At 39.3% G+C, this 21,388-nt stretch overlaps 1 protein-coding gene across 3 annotated transcripts in view; it reads left to right on the forward strand.

Moving 5' to 3' along the window:
• The first annotated feature begins 2,909 nt into the window (after positions 1-2,909).
• The window catches only part of RASA2 (RAS p21 protein activator 2), a 49,011-nt gene continuing 30,532 nt past the window's right edge, over positions 2,910-21,388 (forward strand). For 2 of the 3 annotated variants that reach the window (XM_030279920.4, XM_002198638.7), the window contains exons 1-5: positions 2,910-3,052; positions 9,110-9,215; positions 14,392-14,495; positions 15,479-15,573; positions 20,020-20,096. In XM_030279920.4, the coding sequence (XP_030135780.4) occupies positions 2,992-3,052; positions 9,110-9,215; positions 14,392-14,495; positions 15,479-15,573; positions 20,020-20,096 (443 nt within the window). In that variant the 5' untranslated portion in view covers positions 2,910-2,991. The remainder of the gene's footprint in view (positions 3,053-9,109; positions 9,216-14,391; positions 14,496-15,478; positions 15,574-20,019; positions 20,097-21,388) is intronic. The other variant, XM_072933254.1, reaches the window with a different exon arrangement.

Consider the following 21,388-nt stretch of genomic DNA (forward strand, 5'->3'; position numbering starts at 1 on the left):
TGTTTCAGAGGGCTGGAAACACAGGTGAACTGTGTTTAATTCTTTGCAACATCTTAAATGTATTCATGAGGACCTGAAACTTGAAAATTCTTTTAAATTCTGCTAGTAACCTTGTAGCATAGATTGTGTATTTTACACACTCTACTTTTTTGGGCTTCTGTCAAGAAATATAGTTCAAAATGCAAATATCTAATTGCATATGAAAATATGTAGATACAAAATAGACCATGCATATTCAAAGTACTTCCCCCTTCAGCTAGGTGTCACTCGTCTGTAACCTGCATTAAAAGGCAAACTTAAGCTAACTTATGCAGGTCATTTTGGGATGGTTGTCAGGAGAGATATATAAATTTAAAAAAAAGGTAGAAGTTTGCTAATTGTAATAAATACTTCTTTTCTCTATTTGAAATGCTAATTAAAAAGACAAGTGGATCATCATGAAACTTGTGCATCTAAACAAAAATTTAGTCAGTCCTCATTTATGATACATCCAAACTTAGAATAAATGTAGTAAATGATATTGCTGTCTTCTGTGGAATAAGATTGCTTGACAGCTAAACGACTGGCAGAAGCATTTTGAAGTAAGCCATTGTGCATTGTCATTACTGTTATTCCTTCTAAACTTTCTCAGCACTGCAACTGTCACTGACAGTTCAGCACCTTAGCTGTGAAGTTCTCTCACAAGAAGCAAAGATCCCCCATTGTTAGATGAAGAAATCTTTCCTGTGAGTTTGCAACTCAGCACACCAGTGTTTGTTATAACCATGTCCTATGCAGACCTACCTGTCATACAGATACTCCTAAAATGTAACTTTAAAAGTGGCCAAAAATTAATGTTACGCAATTGAAACAGTATTCTGAATATCATTATGTTAGACTAAAGCAAAACTTTTTTTAAAATAAAACTGTGTCAGTAATCAGTGACAAAACTTTAATTGATAATGCAGGTCAATGTTCTAAAGGAAGCTGATGCTAAGTTAAAACAGTAAACCCCAACTGTAGTCATAACATTTGAGAGAATATGGAGGCAGTATAGTCACTATCTTCCAAAGTGTGGCAATGTACAGTTCAAGCACACATCTCCATTCACAGGGTGCTGCCCTGCTGCTTTTCCAGATCAAAGCTCTGACTCTGCCCAGGTGAGCCTCAGTTCACCAGCCAGACAAGGCAAGCAGCCTAGACAGCCAACTGTAGATAATCAAATCCTCAATTTGTACTGTAGAGGAACCTCTCATTTCCAACAGACTAAAATTCAGCTTATGCAAACTCATGTCTTTGTCAGGTTTAGGTTTTGCATTCACATCCACCTGTTACTGGTGTGATGAACCAGTTTATTCCCCACCACTACCCTGCTTGCCTTGAAACACACATCTGTCCTTCCCCAGCAGCAATGTAGAGTGTGGGGATGAGGAAGGAATGTCACCACTGCTGAAGAAGCAGTGGGGGAGAAGTTGTATGCAGGAGAAGCCATGAAGAAATGACAACAGATTATATGGCTTCATACCATATCATAGTGATAAAAACAAGATTTTTGCAGGAAAAATAAAAAATGGCCAGAGCACCACAGCAGGGGACTTCAGTTGGAGACAATGACAGATGCTGGCCTGCAACTTTCTAAACTTCGCTTTAACAGCAGGATAGACTGAAGAAGGCCTTTATGTGTAGAGTGAAGAACCCATGTCCTGCACTTGTTCCTGGAACAGCTTTAGCTAGCTGAACTACCTGTAGTTTAGGCCATGTCAGTCATGAAAGGCTTTCACCAGACTGTGCTTACAGGGTCTGGGAACAGATGTACCCTCAGTTTGACCCAGAGTGACATTGAAGCAGACGTGTCACCTGCAGCCGATGGCTGGGTGGATTGTGCAGGCCCAAGGTAGATGCCCAGCACCAATGCAGGGCTGGGGTGAAGTCTGGGTGTAAGCCAGATCCCAGAGTTTCACATTAGGATTGCTGTCTTCCAAGCATCCATGGTAGAAAACATGATGCAAAGGCCCTTTAGTCCTTGATGAAGGTGAGCTGCTGCAGCCTGCAAACACCTCTGGGTACTGACTGCCTGATTCCTGAGGGAAATGTTGCCTGTGGCGTTCCACAGGCAGAGCAACATCTGCTCCTGGGACAGCACGGCAGCCGAGCCATTTCCTATTTGTTCCATGGCATTTCTCACACGGCCGAACAGCTGAACTTGAACTAGTGACAGCAGAGGAGATCCAATGGAGCCCGTGCTTTGCACAGGGACAGACGCTTGGCACACCACAGGCCAAAATGGCCGGACCTGCCACTCGTTCCATTTAATGTGACCACCTGCCATTTAAGGTGACCAGCCTCGGCATAGAGAACACAGCGTTCAACGTGCCGGGCTGCCGAGCCCTCTGTCCCGGTGGGAGGCACAGAACCACAGAATCGATTAGGTTGGAAAAGACCTCTGAGATCATCCGAGTCCAACCTGTGACCCAACACCACCTCGTCAACCAGACCCTGAGTGCCACGTCCAGTCTTTTTTAAAATACCTCCAGGTGACTCCACCACCTCCCTTGGCAGCCCTTCCACTGTCTAATCACCCCTTCTGTGAAGAATTTCATCCTAATGTCTAACCTAAACCTCCCCTGGTGCAGCTTGAGGCTATGTCCTGTCTTCCTGACTACAGAGCAGGGAAAGGGGCGGTCAGGGCTAGCTCCGGAACCGGCCGAGCCCCGCGGCGCCCAGCGCAGCGCAGCCCCAGACCGGCTGGAGCGCGGGGTGGCGGACCCCGGGCGGAGCCGCCTCACGGCGCACCGGGAGAAGCCGCCCGGGAGAAGCCGCCCGGGAGAAGCCGCCCGGGAGAAGCCGCCCTAGCGCAGGCGCCGCGCCCCCCGCCCGCCCCGGCCGGTGGTGCCCGCGGGCGGCGGGGGTGGGGCGGGCGGCGGGGCCGAGCCGCTCCTTCCTTCCCTCCCTCCCTCCCTCGCTTCCCCCGCGGCGCTGCACTGCGCAGGCGGCGGCGGCGGCGCTGGCGCGATGGCGGCGGGAGACGGCGGCGACGAGGTGCGGGTGCTGCAGAACCTGCGGGGGAAGATCTGTAAGTGCGGCGCTGCGGTGGGACCGAGCGCCCGGCGCCGCTGCGCTCGGGTGTCGTTCCCGGCTTGGTCCCGTTGCTGCCGCTCCCTCCCCACGGCGACACGGGCGGGCACCGGCGCGGCGGCCCTGGAGGCGGCGGGGCGGGGGCGGGAGGGCGCGGAGGGGCCGCGGCAGGGTACGGGTCGAGCCGCGCCGCGGCGGCCCCGCGGAGGGGCCTTGTGGCGGCACGTGCGGGCTGGGCCGGGGTCTGCGAGCCCCGGGGCGGGATGGGTGGGTGAGCGGGTGGATGGATGGATAGATGGATGGATGGATGGATACACGGACGCGGCAGGCCCGCGGGAGGCCCGGAGTGCCAGGGAAGCATCCGTGGCTCCGACGTATCCCTGGAGTCAGCGAGCGAACAGAAATGCCCCCTCCCGCCCGGACCTCGGGCATCGGAGTCTGTTTTGTCAGGCTGAAATTGCGAAATTAGCGATGTGCAGGAAGTTGGTGGTGAAGGGCTGTTCTGGAAGCGGTCACCAGTACTCCCGTGCCTCTGTGCAGCGTGTGTGCGAGCGGGAGGAGGCGGAGGGAGAGGCCGGTGGCCTTATTTTGGTGTTTGGGAAGTGCTGACTGCCGATACCGATAGCCTGGGTAACGTGGGAAGCGGTCGGATGGGCTGGAGGAGGGCTCGGGGAGGCGCGCAGATAGTGCGGTGCGGCTGGGGAGCACTTCAAAGCGAGTGGGAGAAACAGGATGTGCGGCGGCTTCCTGAGGGGTATCGGAGTGCATTCATAGCGCTCGGACGCGGCCCCGTTGTTTCCTTTCTCACGCGGCCCATCGACTTTTTTCAGAATGAAGCGAAACAAGTTGACTCGGGCATGGCGCTGGGGTTGAGAACCGGTTGTGAAAACGTGTTGAAGGATTAGGTTTGGTGGAGGAGTGGAGTCGTGTTTGCTTAAATATCGTCATGCAGCCTAGATGTATTTACTGTGTCTTCAGTAAATAGAAGACTGGGTCATGAAAACAGGAGATGGCCCAGAGTGGAGCTGGAGGTGCTCTCCGCCCGAGGTGTGAGCCATAGGACGTGGTTAGGTAGGCAAGGCTGAACACACTGCTGTTAGCAATTAGCACAGGCCAGGTAGCCTTTAAAAAAGCATACTGTTACTTTTGGGGTTAAAGCATGAATTCATAGAATCACACGGTTATGAAATGGTTTTGTTTGGAAATGACCTTAAATATCATCTCATTCCAATGCTGCTGCCATGGTCAGGGACACCTTCTGCTACACCATCTCAGAGCTCCATCCAGTCTGGCCTTGAACACTTCCAGGGATGAGGCATCCACAGCTTGTTTGGGCAACCTGTGCTACTGCCTCACCACCCTTAGAGTAAAGAATTTCTTCCATATATTTAATCTAAATGCTTACTCTTTCAGTTTGTTCCCATTACTCCTCATTCTGTCATTGCAGTTCCTGATACAGTGTCCCTCTCTGGCTTCCCTCATGAGATACTGGAAGGTTGCTGTGAGGTCTTCAACCAACCTTCTCTGGGCTGAGCAGCCCCACCTTTCTTAATCTGTCTTCAGTAATGTCTAGCAACCAACGTTTTATGTATTCCCTAGGAAGCAGGTCATAGTACTCCCTAGGAAGAAGGACTATGACCTGCTTCCTAGGAGTACTTAAGAAGTTGGTTGCTAAAGATTATTGAAGCTGGCTTATTTTTTGATACTATTCTACTTCCTATCTTTTATCGTAAGGTTTTGTCAACACTGGACTACACAACATTCAGTGAGTTTTACATTTTGGAATATTGAACTTGATGAAAGTTTTCCACTACACATTAAAAAAACAAAGCAAAATGTCTTGAGACTTATGTTAAAACCAGTTTTATTGTCCCATTTATGTGTTATGGATTGAGCCTGTGGTTGTATCAGGTTTGTGACCTTCTTCCTGGGGAATATATGAAAAATTCATTGCTGAAGATGGACCTGTAAGAACCCATTTGAAAAATGAGTGCAAGTAGCAGCTGTAATAAAAGACATGTCTTGAAATAGTGTGAAAATCACTTTGTAAACCTACTTATTTCTTCTAAGAAAACAAAAAATGTTTAAAAAATCAATGAGTTAAATGCTATGGAAGCTTGGGAACCCTCTGATGCCTAGATGCTCTTTTGGCTTCTTCACACCACAAATACTGTGTTATTTTCACTTCTTGCTAGTATTTTTATACTGTGTTTTGTAGGGGAAAACCCTCTGAATGAAGAATAATAAACAAATATAATAACGTAATCCTCCTTGATCTGGAGGGATTAACAATAGCAGACCTCAATTTGGAAAGCTCATGTTCATAGTCTGAAGGAATTCCTTAGCATGTTTCTTACAAGGAGAATACATTTTGGTGCCCAAGCTTTGCTGGCAATTAAAATTTGGCACTTGATTATTTTATGTGTGTTGTGTTAGAGATCATGGTAGTTTTAATGAGGTAATGTCAGTTCTGTGTAATTCTGCATGTATAGAAAACACCATCTGCAGAAAGTTGTTATTTATACTGTGTTTTGTAACGCACAAATTGGTGGCAAAATCTAAATTTAGTAATGTTATACAAATCATTACACCAAATTTAGAATTGAGACATGTTCTTAAAGGTGGCTTAAGCAGCCATTGCATACCTAGCAGTGAAGAACCTGAGTAAGGACATGTTTGCAGTCCCTGGTACCCTGTTTTTGTGGGCTGTCAGTGTTTGCAGCCAGTTTTCTGCCTCCAGTTTTCAGGTGAGATGAGATGAACTGGTCTTGCCTGTTTAAGACCCTGTAATATTTTTGGAAAGTGTAGTGTTACTCTTAAGCAGGTTTTTCACCAAAAATCCAGTAAAAGACTGTCTTTCCTTTTTGACAGTGTTTTTGTATTGATGGCTCTATTTTATGTGCCCCAGTAATGACCAAAATGCTTTACAAAGGCATGTGGTGTCAAGTTGCTTTAGGCATATCTTGTAGTGTTTCAGGCTGTGGCTTCTGTTTTCATTTTATGCCATACGGAAGTACAGTAAGTGATTTTAGTTGCCTTGATTTTTGGAGTGTTTACTGAAACCTGCATTAATGAAGCACTTGGAAAAATGTCCCCGTTGTCTCCTAGAGCTTATTTGACAAAATTCAGGATGCATTCTTTTTCTAACTTGCGCAGTGTTTTTAACAGTGTGTGGTTATTTTGGATAACTTGCACTCCTGGAGTGGAATTTATTGTTGCTGTATAATATGTTTAGTTCTGTGAAGCAGATACTTCAGAGTTTGTGTGCATAAATGTCTTCTGGCAGGGACCCAGAACAAAGAAATTTAGAAGATGGACACTAATGCAGACTTTTACTCGACAGGATATTGCATATATGTACAGAAAATGTAAACATTCAGGATCTAATGTTGTTAATACTTGATTTTTATGCAACCATTATTGCCTTAGGTTTCTCAGAAAAAGGAAGATATAGTGTAATCAAAGGCTTGATCTTTTTTTTTTTTTAAGGAAATAAGCTTCTTGGAAGAGTTGGGTCACTATATGGGTGAAATGTCTCCCACAGTCACCGATACTAAGAGGTGTTAGAAACTATGTGAAATCTCATGCTCTGTATTTCACCTGACAAGTGCTCTGAGGTTATTTTTAACTCAGGGTTGAGAATCTTCTTCTTCCCAAAAGTTTGTCTGTTTTTTAAAGCCAGACACTTGGGCTATACAATAATGGTTTTTAACTCATTGGAAAATAAGATCACAGAATATTCTGAGTTGAAAGGTACCCTACAAGGATGATCAGTGTCAGCTGTTAAGTGAATGGCTCATAGGGGGATTGAACCCACAGCCTTGGTGTTATTAGCACCATGCTATAACCAGCTGAAATCAAAACTTGTATTTTGTGTATTCCTCTGAGTAGAAAGTTTCTTTTAAAACTGAAAAACTGCGATATAGTATACAGACAAACAGAAATACGTAATTTTAAGAATTACATAATTCTTTGTAATTCTTCTTTTAAGAAAATATGAAACTGTAATAACTGTAGTTTCCTTTCAAAGTCCAGTGTACTTTGCCTTACAGTGATGATTAAATAATGTTGTATTTTAAATATTTTATGGGGAAATAAGACTATGCCAAGTATTAACTAAAAAATAAAGCTATTTCAGGAACAGCTGACACATCCAGTTCATGCTTATTAATTGCAAACCTTTGCTATCAGGAACTCTCCAGGGATTACATCCAGATTGGTGAATTGATTTTTATATGTCATATGTTTTATTAAATTAGCTCTTCCTTAAAAAAAGTTAAGGCAGTGGTAATCTGATGCTTTCCTTGGTTCTCCTGTAATATCTCACTTAAGGGTAACTTGGAGTTTAGTCCTTTTTTGGAGTCTAAAGCCATTAAAACCAGGTTCTGTTCACATCTCTCAATCTGTCAACATGGAGTGTGGTGTTTAAAAATAATGTGTATACTTCCTCCTCTCCCACACCCAAGCTGATGAAAAGCTTGTTGATGCTTCTGAGAGCACAGGTTTTAACTGTGGAAGTTCTTAAGTATCTGTTCATGCTTTCCATCAGTGTATATATCCCTGACCTAGAAAATGTCATGATTGAAGTTCAGTCTGTGTTCCTGTTAAACTGTCACGTCCTCTTCTCAGAGACAGTCGGGGCAGCCCTTCCAGTGCTGGGCATTACTTATTTAACTTCCAAGACTGTAATAGGTTAACCTGCATTAACCATCTAACACAAAAAGAGTGTGGAGGAGAGAGAAAACAGAACTTTGATTTTACATCTTACCAGCATAGAGAATAAAGTTTACTCACTGTGCTTCATATCTGCATTTTTAAAAAATAAACATGAATGACATTTCAAATCTAGTTTCAAACTGACTTTCTGAAAGGTCTTATGCTATTCAGACATAAAAGTAATTAAAAATCAATACTTAGATGTACTTTTCATCCCATTTTTAATATCTTATATAAATAGATAATGTTTAGATAAAGTTGATTCCACACGTCATCAGGAGAGGTATTTCCAGCAGCAGGCAAGGATGTGAGAGGTCCTGGCTAAGACCTAATGCAATTCTGGTTGCCCATGGTTTGGACAACCAAGTGGAAAAGGGGCAGATCACCTGCTTTGTTTAGGATCCTCTCATGGGAGAGAGTACCTGAAAAGCTTGTAATTTCTTTTAGCAAAATAGAAGGTGGAAAGGGTCTGTTTGTTGTCTTTAGACATTCAGAGGGAGAGGAGACATCTGGGCAGAAAGTCTCTGTTTAATCTAGAGAACAGTGTTGCTGTAAATTAACGTAGATATCTGTAGCATTTGGATTTTGGAAGAGCAACTTCAGCTGGTTTTAACTGTGATTGTTCAGAGGGAACCATTTCCTAACAGATCTGCCTTATATCCAGCATGTAATTGCAGTGACCTAGATTCAATACCCAGCAAATCTTTGTATTCTTGTGCTGCCAATCTTTCTTTCTTATTAGAAACTTGCTTTTATTCTTTTCCATGTTGCATTGAATTAGGAGGTGATTATTTCCCCCTTCTATTAGTTAGGAAAAAATGAACAGTACTCATGAGGGATATATTTTCAAAGGCTCAGCCAACTCACAATCTGCTGTTCATTGTGGAAAAAGAAATAAAGATTTGATGGGCAAGTTCTTATTAATCAGTTTCCTTTAGCCAAAGTATTTGCAGACAAAATGCCAAGTGAACAACAGCTCAAGCAGATAATGTCTTGGTGTTATGACCTAATGCCATATGACCTCAGGGTGTGAGTGTCTTGGATTTAGCAAATTGTGCAGGGTCAAGCCAGAGATGAGACCTTTCAAGGGAAAGTGCAGGTGCTGCAAGAAGTGGTGTTCACATGAGTCAGAGTGTGTTTCTTCCTGTCGACTCATTCCATGAGAAGCTGGATGTAGCAACTTCTCTGCCCTCTTGAAGCTTATGAATTGAAAATTAATATCAAAATTCATGCTGAATGGAAAAGTAAATTTTTTGAACACACTAAAACTGTGACGTTCTTGTACATAACATTTTGTTTTTCCTGTGCAATATTTACAGTATTTTTTTTTAATTTACAGATGATGCCAAACACTTAATACCCAACAAAATGAGAGACTTTTTCTGTACCATAAACTTGGACCAAGAAGAAGTTTTTCGTACACAGGTAGTTGAAAAATCTTTAAGGTAAGCTCAGTTTTTAAATTGATATGAGAAGCAAGACTGCCCAATACCAGTGTGTATGACTTTTCCTTGTACTACTTCAAAATGAGAACTGATGTGTGGCAACTACTCAGAGATGTTACAGCAATGTGTAAATCATGAGTGTTGCAAGAAGTCAAAATTGAGTCTTGTGAGCTTTTAAATGAAATATCCTAGAATATATTTCGCAATTACTCTCTTCTGTTCCAGTGGGCAGCATAACGTTCTTTTTCTTGCTAGGTTGTTTTCTAGGGAAAGAAATCTACTTGCTACACGCTTCCCATGTAATTTCCTTCTGAGAAGCAGTTGAAGTGTATTGGTGGAATTCTGCTCTTACTGTGTATCTGGTAAAACCTGTTTCTAGAATGAAGGAACCGGAACTTTGCCATGTATGAGAGTTTTCTGTGCTGTGGGGTATCCCCTGAACAGGCCTTGTTCTCTCCTGTAGTTCTTGTGGGAACTGTAACAGGATCCACGCAGAATGCCTTGCTTTGCTTCCCTGAGCACCATTTGCTGTAGATTCTGCTACTGTCTGAGAGGCTTAAAAAGAATCAAACAAAAAGTCAGGATGATGCAGCTGCATTAGTGTAAGGGCTTTCATGTCTCAAAACTCTGAAGTTCATAGAGGACCCAAAAAGCATTGCTGCAGTTCAGAATATCTGAGTGACAGTTTCAGTTATGTGGAGGTGACATTAAGCCTTCCTTTTAAAACCCAGACAGTCTGTTCAAATTCTTGAAAGTTCTCTTAATTCCTTTTTCCAGTGGTTTTGTTGTTAGTGTTCGTTCTTTAAGCTCTCTCTCCAGATGTTTACAGGTTAGGAACAGCTCAGATGACAAACTTAAATATGGAATTTAATTTTTTCAGAACATCATTTCAGAGCCTCATTATGCTTCTGCATGAGATGCAAATGCCACATATGTGCAGTCAGGAACAAATATTTTGCTTATATTCATAATCTGTAACTGCTGTATTTAGATCCATAAAATTTTCAGAATTTAACAGGCTGCAATTGATTGCCCAAACAAAATCAATTGAGTAATCCTGCAGAGAAAAATGTTGAGACTGTATTGATAAAGCAGAAACTTAACATTTCCTCTTCAACTATACAATAGTTTCATGGGCAAAAGACTCAGCCCAACCCATCTCTGAAAGACTTTGCCATCTGATTTTGTTGTTAATAACGGAAACTTTGGAAGTTACTACTATGCTTAGAAACAAGATCTGTTATACTTGATGTATACACAGATATTTTTATTATGTTCTATTTAAAAATTATTAAATTTATATGCTTTCATCACCTAATAAAAGAAGTATTTGTTGCATAATAAAATTTTTGATAAAATTAAAACACCTTAGATCCATTAAAAAAATTTTAATAGTATTGAAGTTTTAACTGACATTTAGTTGCAATGTCATTCATACAGAGGAAATGAAGTAAAAAATCTCACTATAACAAAACAGCTGGGGAGAGAGGAGTCTCAAATAGCATGCCTCAAATAGATGGGAAAGATGTCATCACTTTTCAGGTGATGACATCTTTGTATTAGAAGTTAGAACCTGGTGTTTAGAATTGCGCTTCTGTCTCCACTGACTTCATAGGTGACTCCCTTCATTCTCTGAATTAGGGGAGGGTTCCATACAAACCAGCGAAATGTAATAAAATAACTCATCCTCTACTACCAGCGGCTGGAGTTGGGTATTTATACTTGATTGCTACTGTGTATGCAGTTATTAAGATTGACTCTCATTCCAGAAACTTAATTAAAACATCTTGTTTCTTATTGCTGTATTAAACTAGAGACCGTACTAACCTAGAGGTACTGGAACAGAAGATGAAAGCTCCAATCTCTTATTAACTTGAAAACTTTATAAATTGCTTTTCAGTGAGGTGCAGTATAATTGTAGTCATAGATGCAACTTTGAATTTCATTATTTTATTTCATAGTTTGCTTGCTTTTTCTTACACACATAATTCACAGTCTTTGTTACTGTATTATGGGTTGCAAATTTATACAAGTTTTAACCTAAATTTTAGTCCTGTGAATATCAACTAATTAAATGTGGAAGTAATTATCACTAGAATTAAAATTAGTTTTGACTACCATGATTGAAAACTATTAAGCAATGTATTTTTTAAATGTGCAAATAGGTTTAGCTTTTCATTTCCCAGCACTGGGAGAGTTGTTGGAGTGCAGATGTAAAACCATTGACTTTCCAAAGTTAAAAAACTGTGAAATAATACTGAAGTGAAAGAGGGATATTTTGGCTAATGACTCAAGAAATATTTCCTGACATGGTGTGGGATTTCTGTGAGATCTGAAGAAAGTTGAAAGAGTATCTGTGAGCCTCTTCATATGTCTGTGCTCGAATATGAGGAATAGGGGGAGGAAGGGGTATTGTGGTATGTCTGTGTCCTCTTTTTTATTTTTTTCAATTTAAACTAAGGTCAGTTTCTTTTTTTTCCCAACTGAACTTTGTGATAGTGCAAAGTTATAGCAGAAATTTATTCCCTTGTTGATGTAACAATTGCTTTTATTAATTGATAGACTGGGGCACTGATTAGTGTCCTCACAGAACTGCCAGGTTACTGTACCAAGGCAGGGAAGAGCAGAGGAGTGTGTTACCCAGTGAAATTTAATCTCCTCTACTACTGTAATCCAGTTCTTCCTGTATGGCAGTCTGGTCGTCCTTTGAATTAGTGCTATCTTCTAATTTTGTATCCATCACAGTCTTTAAAGCTCTTGCATCAAAGTCACAAATGAAAGTACTAAACTGACTGAATCCCTGAGAAACAGGATGAGTGAGTTCCCCATTTTAATTATTCCTCATTGGTATAAACTGTTGCACCCTGCCAGCCTATTCAGCCTATCTACCTAAGAATTTCTTTACTAATACATTTATTTACCTTCTTTACCTTAAATTTTCTCTCTTTACCTCCTGCTTTACTGATGAATCAACAACTGATAACCTCTTTTAATTTAGGTAAAGAAAAATACATCAACATAAGTAAAAGAATGTATTACCTTCTATTTGTGCTCATATTATTGGCTTGTTCTTTCTTGCCAAATCTGAGACTTAATGTAGTGTGGAGGTCAAAATAATAATAGATTTAATGGCTGGTCATCCTTTTGGGGGCTGGGGGATATGTGTAGCTGCAAAGTTTGTTCTCTTAGGTGCAAGACAAAGGTGCTGGGTGCATAGAGTCCCGTAGGTCCATCGAGAATAGGTACTTAAATCCTTGGCACTTGTTAGTGTACACGGGAGTCTGCTGTTCCCTTAGGATGTCTGTCTGAAGCTGAGCTAGAGCAGAGTTTCCCCTGACATCAGTGCCATCTCATTCTCCCACTGTTCACTCTTTCTGCTGTAGCATCTCTTTGTTTGTACCACTGTAACTTCATTTGTATAGCTGTGAGGGGAAGCAGATCATGGATTTGACTTAAGTTTAAAATAAGCCTTTGTTTCTTGCTTGGTTTTGATCTGAGCTATTGTGTCAATACAATTAAAATGAGCAGTGATGGTAATAAGGAAGTTGAGGCTGTTTAGGGCTGTACTGCTGCTAAAGGTAATGCTCATGAGTGTATACCTTCAGTCATGATGCTGACAAGAAGAACCCAGCCCTGGTAGTCAAAGCAGAGTTTGTTGGCTTTGAAATTATAAAAAAAGAGGGGAGCTGAAAACCACAGCTTAATTTTTCAATTGAGAATTCTTAAATTATTTCTCAGTGTAGTGCAAAGGCCAATACTGATTTGTCTGCTTTGAAACCTGTGGTAAAAGGTCTGTCTTTAAATAAAAAGAACATTTTTACTTGTGGAATTCCTTATAATGAATTCCCTCCCTTAAAGTTCTTGTTTCTAAAAATCTATTTCAGACATTTGAAATACTGGATTCTTTAACTGTGTTCTTCCCACTTTTCAAGTTAGTTATCAGCTCTTCTTTTTAATTTATTTAATGAGCCATTGTCCTTAAGCCTGGGGTGGCCTTTTTTCTGTGATTATTTTGGAGGGAGGAGAGTAGGGATGGTGCCCAGTTCTTCCTGGTATCCTTTGGTAGGTAATAACATGAACTGCTTGTTCCAAACATAAGGATAATTGTCATATTTTTATTAGTTTAAGAAAGTACTGGAGCAATAGGGTCAAAATGATACTTTGCTGGGAAACAAAAAAAAACCCAACATTTGTTTCAGGGTTTGGTATAACTGATATCATAGTACTTTTCTGCATAAAAGTAGTTTCCTGAACATGAACATCTTTCTTCGGTGATATGGATACATAGTAACTGAAACTATTTTAAGAACCCAGTTCTAAAATAGCAGGGTTTTTCTGTGGATCTGCTTGACTTTTGGTATTCATTACTCACAGTAACACAAGCAACATTGTGGTTTTGTTCAGTCTTGAAATACAGTTTTCTGACCGCTGGCTCTGATTACATCAATAAGTACTCCTTAACTTTAATGAGAGTATCAGTTCTGGGAGTGAAGATACCAACACACTGTATGAAATATGTGTAACAGAGACGAATCCAGAGTCTTGTTTTGTAGGGGGCTGTGCACATGGCAGTTAAATAGGGTGAACTGTAAACGTGATATTGGACTTCTTTAGATGGAGAAATATGGTGACTGTTTTGGCTTGAGGAGGATCATGTGGATTTGAGAGTAATATTTCTCTTCTTCACTGTTCTGTCTTATAGTTTCTAGTGATAACTTCTTACAGGTCTGACTCTTAGAGCAGCAGTTTTGCCATGGAAGTTAGAGCTAAACAAATGCCAGTTAGTTAAGTAATCAATGAGTTTAAATTGAATTAAGATTAAATGTAGTTTAATCATGTACAGAATAAGAAAAATGAAACAAAACTTTTGCATGTCTCAGGAAGTCTAGAGACCCAGCTAGAATAATTTCAAGACAGAAAAATATAATTGAAATTGCAGAGGAGACACCATTCCCTGTGTGCTCTGATTCTTACCTTTGAATAAACAAACTGAAGGCATTGCAATATTATTGTGTGTTCTTGTATTGAAACGGTTTTGGGTACCTTTGATGACAGCTCAGTGTAGTGCTGAGGGCCATGGTCTGGGAAAGCAGCAAAATGCAGCTTTTTGATGTTCAGCTTTGATAAAAATTACATAAAGTGTTTCTCTATTTTAACTTCAAATCTTTCTTTTCAGTCCTTATTTTGGAGAGGAGTTTTACTTTGAGATTCCAAGAACATTCCAGTGGTTGTCCTTCTACATTTATGATAAAAGTGTTTTACAAAAGGACCTGCGTATAGGTAAGTGTTTATGAAGTACTCTCTGCATCATGCAGAATACTTGGTTTTCAGTAGCATTATCTGTAGGATTCACAGTTCTTGGTTCAAATCTTTCAAAATTGTATATAGTGCACTTAACTGCACCTTTAAACTTAGAAAAGAAGGATTTTGTTTCCTTGCTTCATTCTATTATATTAAAATATCTTCTGCTTTTCAGGCTAGTAGGACATTTTATGGTCTTATTAGGGTCTAAATACATTTTTCAAATTCTCTTTGTTTCTTCTCCACTTTTGCTTCATTGGAATATTTGAATGATTGTTACTACTTACAGATCTTTAAAGAATAAATTGTGGAATAATTCCACAATAATTACAATTGTGGAATAATTCTTGAAATAATTTATATATTATTTTTTCCCCTGTCAATGCAACCTGTAACTTGGTGACTTAGAAGGCATTTGGCAGCAACTTGTGTAGCTTACGTGAAAAATCACAGGAGGTAGACTCCCTCCACTGCATAATGACTTTATTGCAGCTGCTTTTTGGCTATAGTTGCTAGAAAGCTCTAATAGTCTGCTGTGGAAGAAGCCTTTGCTTTACTTGAATTGAGGAAGGAAATAATTTGCGCCAGGATGTCAGATAATTTGATATAATAACAGCTTTCCAAATAGCAATCAGAAGAGTAAAAGGCATCTACTTCAGGTTCCTGTTTAAACATTCTTGAACACCATTTTTGTTCTCCCAAATATATTATATTAATTCCAGCCTCTAGTGTGATATCCAGGATGATAAATAATAATTAATTCCATCAAGCTTTACATGAACTATTTTCTGCTTTACGTACCTCTAACATTCCTTGTTTTATATTCTTCATATAGCATCATAAACTTAAAGAAAAATGTAAGAGAGTTTAGAAAAAAATCAAATTTCAAACATAATTAAATATTTGTTATATTCAAATGAAGGTAATATTTATGCTTCTCTCCTCCTGCCTCCCTCCCTCAGGAAAGGTGTCAATCAAAAAAGAAGACTTATGCAACTACACAGGAAAAGAGAACTGGTTTATGCTTCAGCCTGTTGATTCTAATTCAGAGGTTCAGGTAACTATTAAATTGCACATTTATATTTTGAAAGTTAAGTACAGATAAGGATGTGATGGTAGAAGATTACATTGAGCTGTAAGAGATAAGGCTTAGAATCTGTATTTTTTGTGAGGCAGTTGTGTCTTCAGTTTGGTTAGAGTTAGCACTCTACACCTAAGCTGGTATTATTCCTCATGGTACTTAAAACTGGCATAAGACATGAAACAACTGTTTGGGAAATGTCTTAACAGTATTTTGATCTCTGAAATGCTTGTAAGAGGAGTCATGTACTTGAGGCACATGAATGGATCCTAAAACTCTTGAATAACTTTTTTTAGTAATGTTTGGTGTTAACTGAAATAATGGCTGATTCTGTGACATTGAAATGGTTAGTCTTCAAAATTTGGAGGTACTTGTGCTGTGTTTATGTGTCTTACCTTGAAGCACTTTCTGCATTCAGTGTTAAACAAAAGTTGCACTTCACAGTTTTATTTCAGCCTCCGGTTCTGGCTCTTCAAATACAGGATTGTTCTAGGATTAGGCAAAAGTGACATGGCTCTAGAAGTTGTAGCAATTCTCTTTTTGGTTTCAAAAACAAAACAGAATTCTTGGGAATGTCTTAGCCTTCTTGCTGTCATAAACTAGTAGATTTGAATAGGGTGTTTTTCCAGATTTGCCCGTGGGCAAAAGTCTTAGACTTGACAGTGTTTATATTTTTTTAGTAATGTGAAAGTCCCTTTGGGTAGGGAGAATCCTGGCTGCTTTTACAAGATCTGAATGTGTACGGAATTCTCCAGTTATTTCCACAGATGATTCATTTATGAGCCATAAGTTTAGCCTGCAGCTCTTGGTTATAGGAGGGCATGTGGTTGCTTTACACGAAGACAGATTTTCAAAACGTCTGAATACCACTTCCTCTTTTCTGTTGAAAATCAGTCCTCTTTCATTTATGATAGAATGGAAATGGTCTGTTTGGAAGGGACCTAGAGATGCAGTCCAGCTGCACATTGTCTTCTTTGAATTCTTTCATGTAATCACTCTGAAAATTCTAGAAAGCACTTCCCAGATATAAACTGAAAGGCAGAAACATTGCCATGCTTGCTGTGTTTTTTCTGTCATAAATATGTTTTGAGAAAGGTATTACTTTTGTCATAATACTACATGAGTGTGTGGAAATTCAATTAGAATATTCCATTAATAGAATTTAGTGATTTCTTATATATTGGAAATAAAAGTTTTATAGTTTGCCATGGCTTTGTGACTCTTAGCAGAATGTAAGCTCTTGCTTTTCTATGACAGTGCTGTGCCATGCACTGTCATGCATGACACTTCCATTAGGAGATTACCTTTTCTGCTTAGGTGTATGTTCCTCATATTTATGTTTTCTTGAATCATGGCATTTGGGTAGGTTTCTCCTGTCCTGCTTTATTTTTCTATAAAAGTCTTCAGAGCATAGCTGAGACCAGTCCCATGTGCCATGTTTGGCTGAAATCCTGTTGGTTTGGATGTCCTGTACAGTACTGAAATATATTCTGAGATACCCAAGATTGTTGGCTGGATATGGCTGAAAGTAGCAGACTTTTATATTGTAAATGTGCAGAAAAAGTGCATGAAATGTTTTTAAAGGTAATCAGTTAAGAGGGAAAAAAAATTGTTTTCTTCTCCTCATGGCAGTATACATGTAGTTGATTTTTTGTTCCTCTGGTTCCTTCCATGTGAGTATTTTCCAGAATTTATGATGGGTGCAAAGCAGTAGGAGAGCAGGGAAGTATTTTGTGTTCCATAATTATGCACATGCAGTTGCTTGGTTGGGATTATTTTTGGGATTTTCCATCTGCATTTATTTCAAGAAAAGTGTACTTTTTATGTACCAAAGTTTTAGAAAGCAGTTCTCTGCTCTGTACTTTGATATTAGGTGGTTTTTGTTTTGCTCTGTTCACAGTATTATGAGTTCATATTAATCTTGTTTTCTTGAAATTTTTTCCCTTCTCCACTATTTCCTGAAAAATAAATACAAATGTGGGAATACTAAATAAAGAACTTGAGAAGCTGGGTGAAACAGGCCACATTTAACTGCAGCTGGTACAAGCTTGTTTACATATATTAGCTTTTAAAAATTTTTCTTGTTTTCTAAAATGCAGATAGTGTCAGCATGCTAGTAAAATTGTTAGGATTGCTTGATCCCTTTTTTATTTATAAAATCTTCATTAATCTAGTTAGAAATTGGCTCATTTGATTAAAACCACCTTTGATCTATATTATTCATAGCAAGACTATTTTGTAGAGATTTATATGTATATATAGTTTTATATACCTGTATTTATACATAGTTGGAGTTTTTTATCTAGAGTTGTACTTGAAAAACAGATTGGTAAGATCAAAATCTTTCACACACTGTTAGGGTTTTTGAACATTCACTGTTCTTTTTATTGAAATTGATAGGATCTGTATCAGTTATATTCCATCTTCCTATAATAAGTACCTGAAAATTGATTGTTAATCCATTCATAACCTTTCATGCCTTTGAACAACCCTGAGATCTACAGATGCAAAGTGCATTCACACTAAGTCACTGTTTGTTTATTATTTATTGTATAAGAATGGCTGATTTCCCTATTTTGAAGTACAAGCTTTCTGTACAGCCACATTTAAAACCCGGTTGCATATTTTGTCAGAAATATAGGTCTGCAGATCAGCAACTGTAGGAAACCATCACATTGCTCTCAACAAACAAAATGACAAAAATGTTCTAAAACTCTCCATGCATGTTGAGGAAATATTTTCTTAGAGCCGTGTTACTGTAGTCATCATGGCACTGAGCTGGGAGCAAACTACATCCACGGGTGGTTCTCAGGAGCAGCAATGTGCTGTTTTACTTCTACTGTTCAGTGTAAAACACAATTTGTGGGTTTTGGTTTTAAAAGCAAAAGGAAGATGTTTAGGTCATTCACAGCAATTTTTTTCTAAAGCAAGTGAAGTCAGTTATTTAAATAAATATTAATAATGTTTGTCTTTTCATTTGTCGTTCAAAAATTTTGCCTTGTGAGGCTGTTGGCATGCTTCTTGGTATCCTGTTTTTATCCTGTAAATCTGTTTTTGTAATACGGTTTCTCTGCTTGACAAATACTTTCTTAATGTACCTGTGTTCCTGTCCCTGTAGTAACAGTTTGCAAAACACCTGGCAGGCATCCCAAAGCAGTTAGGTTGGGAACTGCCTTATAAAAAAGCTTCGTTTCTCCTCCCATGTGACGAACAGAGAGGGAAACACAGCCTTTGCCCCAGGGGATTTACAATAAAAACATTGCAGTTTTATGTCAAAACATAACTGCTATAGAAATGTGTGCAAGGTCAGCTATGGGTTTTACTTCCATTTTAGCAGAAAGGCAAAGCCGTAGTTCAGATTATGACTCGCTTCCTTTGGCACTCTTGCAAATCACCTTCCAGAACCCTTCCCTGAGAATTTTGATTTAACATCAGTATCATCTCAGGTTCCATTTAGCAAATAGACAAAGTCTGAGAATACCAAGGAGAACATTGTTAGAGGAAAGACTCTGGTAGTATGTGCCTATCTTAGATGTCAAAGCCAGCACAAACAGCCAGGCACTGAAAGGAGTAGCAGGTATTGTTCAGGCAGTAACTGTTTGGAGCAAGATTTAACTAATAAATTTTGGTCATCCCAAAAAAGTTGCATATCATGCTTTAAAATTATGGAGCCTTTTATTGAGAGGGTACAGTAGGTTGACCCTTGCTGGTTTCTGAAGTTAATCCATGCTGTGCTATGAATTATGGATCCTTTTTCTTAAATACATCTTGCCATATCAGGAAAAGAAAAGGAGGAAGCTGGGTTTAGCAATTATTACCACCTTTTCCTCTCTTTTCGTTGGGTTTACTGTTCCTTGAGTATATCAGCAGTCTTGATGAGATAGATGAAAACTGCTCTGGGATGCACAGTACATTTCTAAATGATCTTCTGTCTGGTGGGATGGACAGGATTTCACTGTGATATTAAATATTGCTGGTTATGGCTATTGCATGCTATTCTACTTTTCTAGGTATACCTACCTGCCTTCAGAATCCAAGGTCATTTTAAAACTTTCTCCTGAAGTACTCAGAAATTCATGTCTTTGCAAGAGTTCATCCCATGCTTGGGATAAAATAGCTGAGACCCTTGCTCTTGGCAATTGCTCATGGTAGAAGAGCTACTTGTGTGTGTTAAATCTGTAGAGGCTTGACTGATCTGCAGATGACGTAGTGCTGCTCTATAGCATTGTCTCAAAGTTCAAATGCATTCATCATGCTCTACTTGTAGGATATGTGCTCTAGATGAGGTATTTTCTTCAAATGATAATACTGGAATTACCTTAAATAACTTCTAACTGTAATTATTCTAATTATTATTCTAATTCCTACTTTTTAAATAAATTCTTTTAAAACTTTCGCTCCTGTTTTTTTTTTTTTTTTCAGGGAAAAGTTCACCTTGAATTAAAACTGAATGAACTGATAACAGACAATGGATCTGTGTGCCAACAACTAGTAGTACAGTAAGGAAATACATCAATCCTTTAATATTTATTGTTTGTTAGAATGTTATGGGATTTGTCTTTCCTGATACTAGATATCTGCACATCTTAGTACCAATAGCATTTTTCTTTTAATATGACTTTCCTTGGAATCTGCCTTATGAGGAGATAAGTATATGTCTAGGGAAATCCAGCTGCTCATCTCTGCTGTCAAAGCCCTCACTTTTATTTGGACTACTAGGATTAGTGTCTTGTAATTCTTGTTCTGGTGAGAAGGCTAGGAATGTGCAGTGCAGCTGACAGCCAGAACTTGCAGTACTGCTGTTATTGACCAAATTACTGCTGCTGGTGGTATTTTTAGGGGGTTGGTATGGTAAAGGTTATTGCTAGTTTTGCTTCAGAATTATTTACTTTCAGTTAACCATGATAAGAAATTCTTACAGAAAACCAAAGTATATGAGTTGTGCATGTTTGCACATTTCAGTAAAATTTCTTAGCAACAACTTGAGGAGCTTTCACTACCACTTAATTTTTGCTCTGAAGTGTAAAAATACTACAGCATATCAAAGAGCATCATAGAAACATTATGTACATTAGCAAATACAAAAAAATTTTTGTATACTTACTAATGTAATTTTCATTATGAAGCTAAGAAGATGTTCTTGTCTCAGTCAACTCCCCAGACCGAGATGGGTAGTTGAGTTGGAGCAGGACCCAGCAAAGTGGTCTTTTTGCTGTTCTTTAACTTGTTATGAAGGAGGAAGCTATTCTGTGGAAGAACTAAGCTAGTGAAACTGGTGATGGTTTAATGGCTTAGGCTCATAATTCAGGTAAGATGGAACTTGCTAGACATTGAGGTATCTTTATTACTTAAAGATAATTTGGAATGTGTCTGCTTTTATATTGGGGTAACAGCATGGTTCATTGGGAGTCCTACTGCTCGTATTTTTGTATCCCACTTACAGTACAAAGCAGACCTAGAACAGCTTTTTCCCCATGGACTATTCACCACCAAAAGCTGGCGGAGCTTTATGACTTCATGTTTTATTCCCAACTTTTACTTAATTTTCAGAAAAATTTATACTTTTATATGTTTATGCACTTCATGTTAGTTTTGTGGAGTTTTTGTTTTTTTTAAACTTGCCTGGATTTTTCATATGATGAAGAAAAGTTGCATTAGAAAGTTGCTGATGCAAATTGCAGTTTTGAGTAGGAAGTGGTTTACTCACAGTGCCCTCTCTTAGGATCTCTTTATGACGGAGATAAGTGATCAGAAGGAAGCCAGGGTTCTCTTTTGGTTGCTGCACTCACCC

This window comes from Taeniopygia guttata, chromosome 9, assembly GCF_048771995.1.
Source record: "Taeniopygia guttata chromosome 9, bTaeGut7.mat, whole genome shotgun sequence".
NCBI lineage: Eukaryota > Metazoa > Chordata > Aves > Passeriformes > Estrildidae > Taeniopygia > Taeniopygia guttata.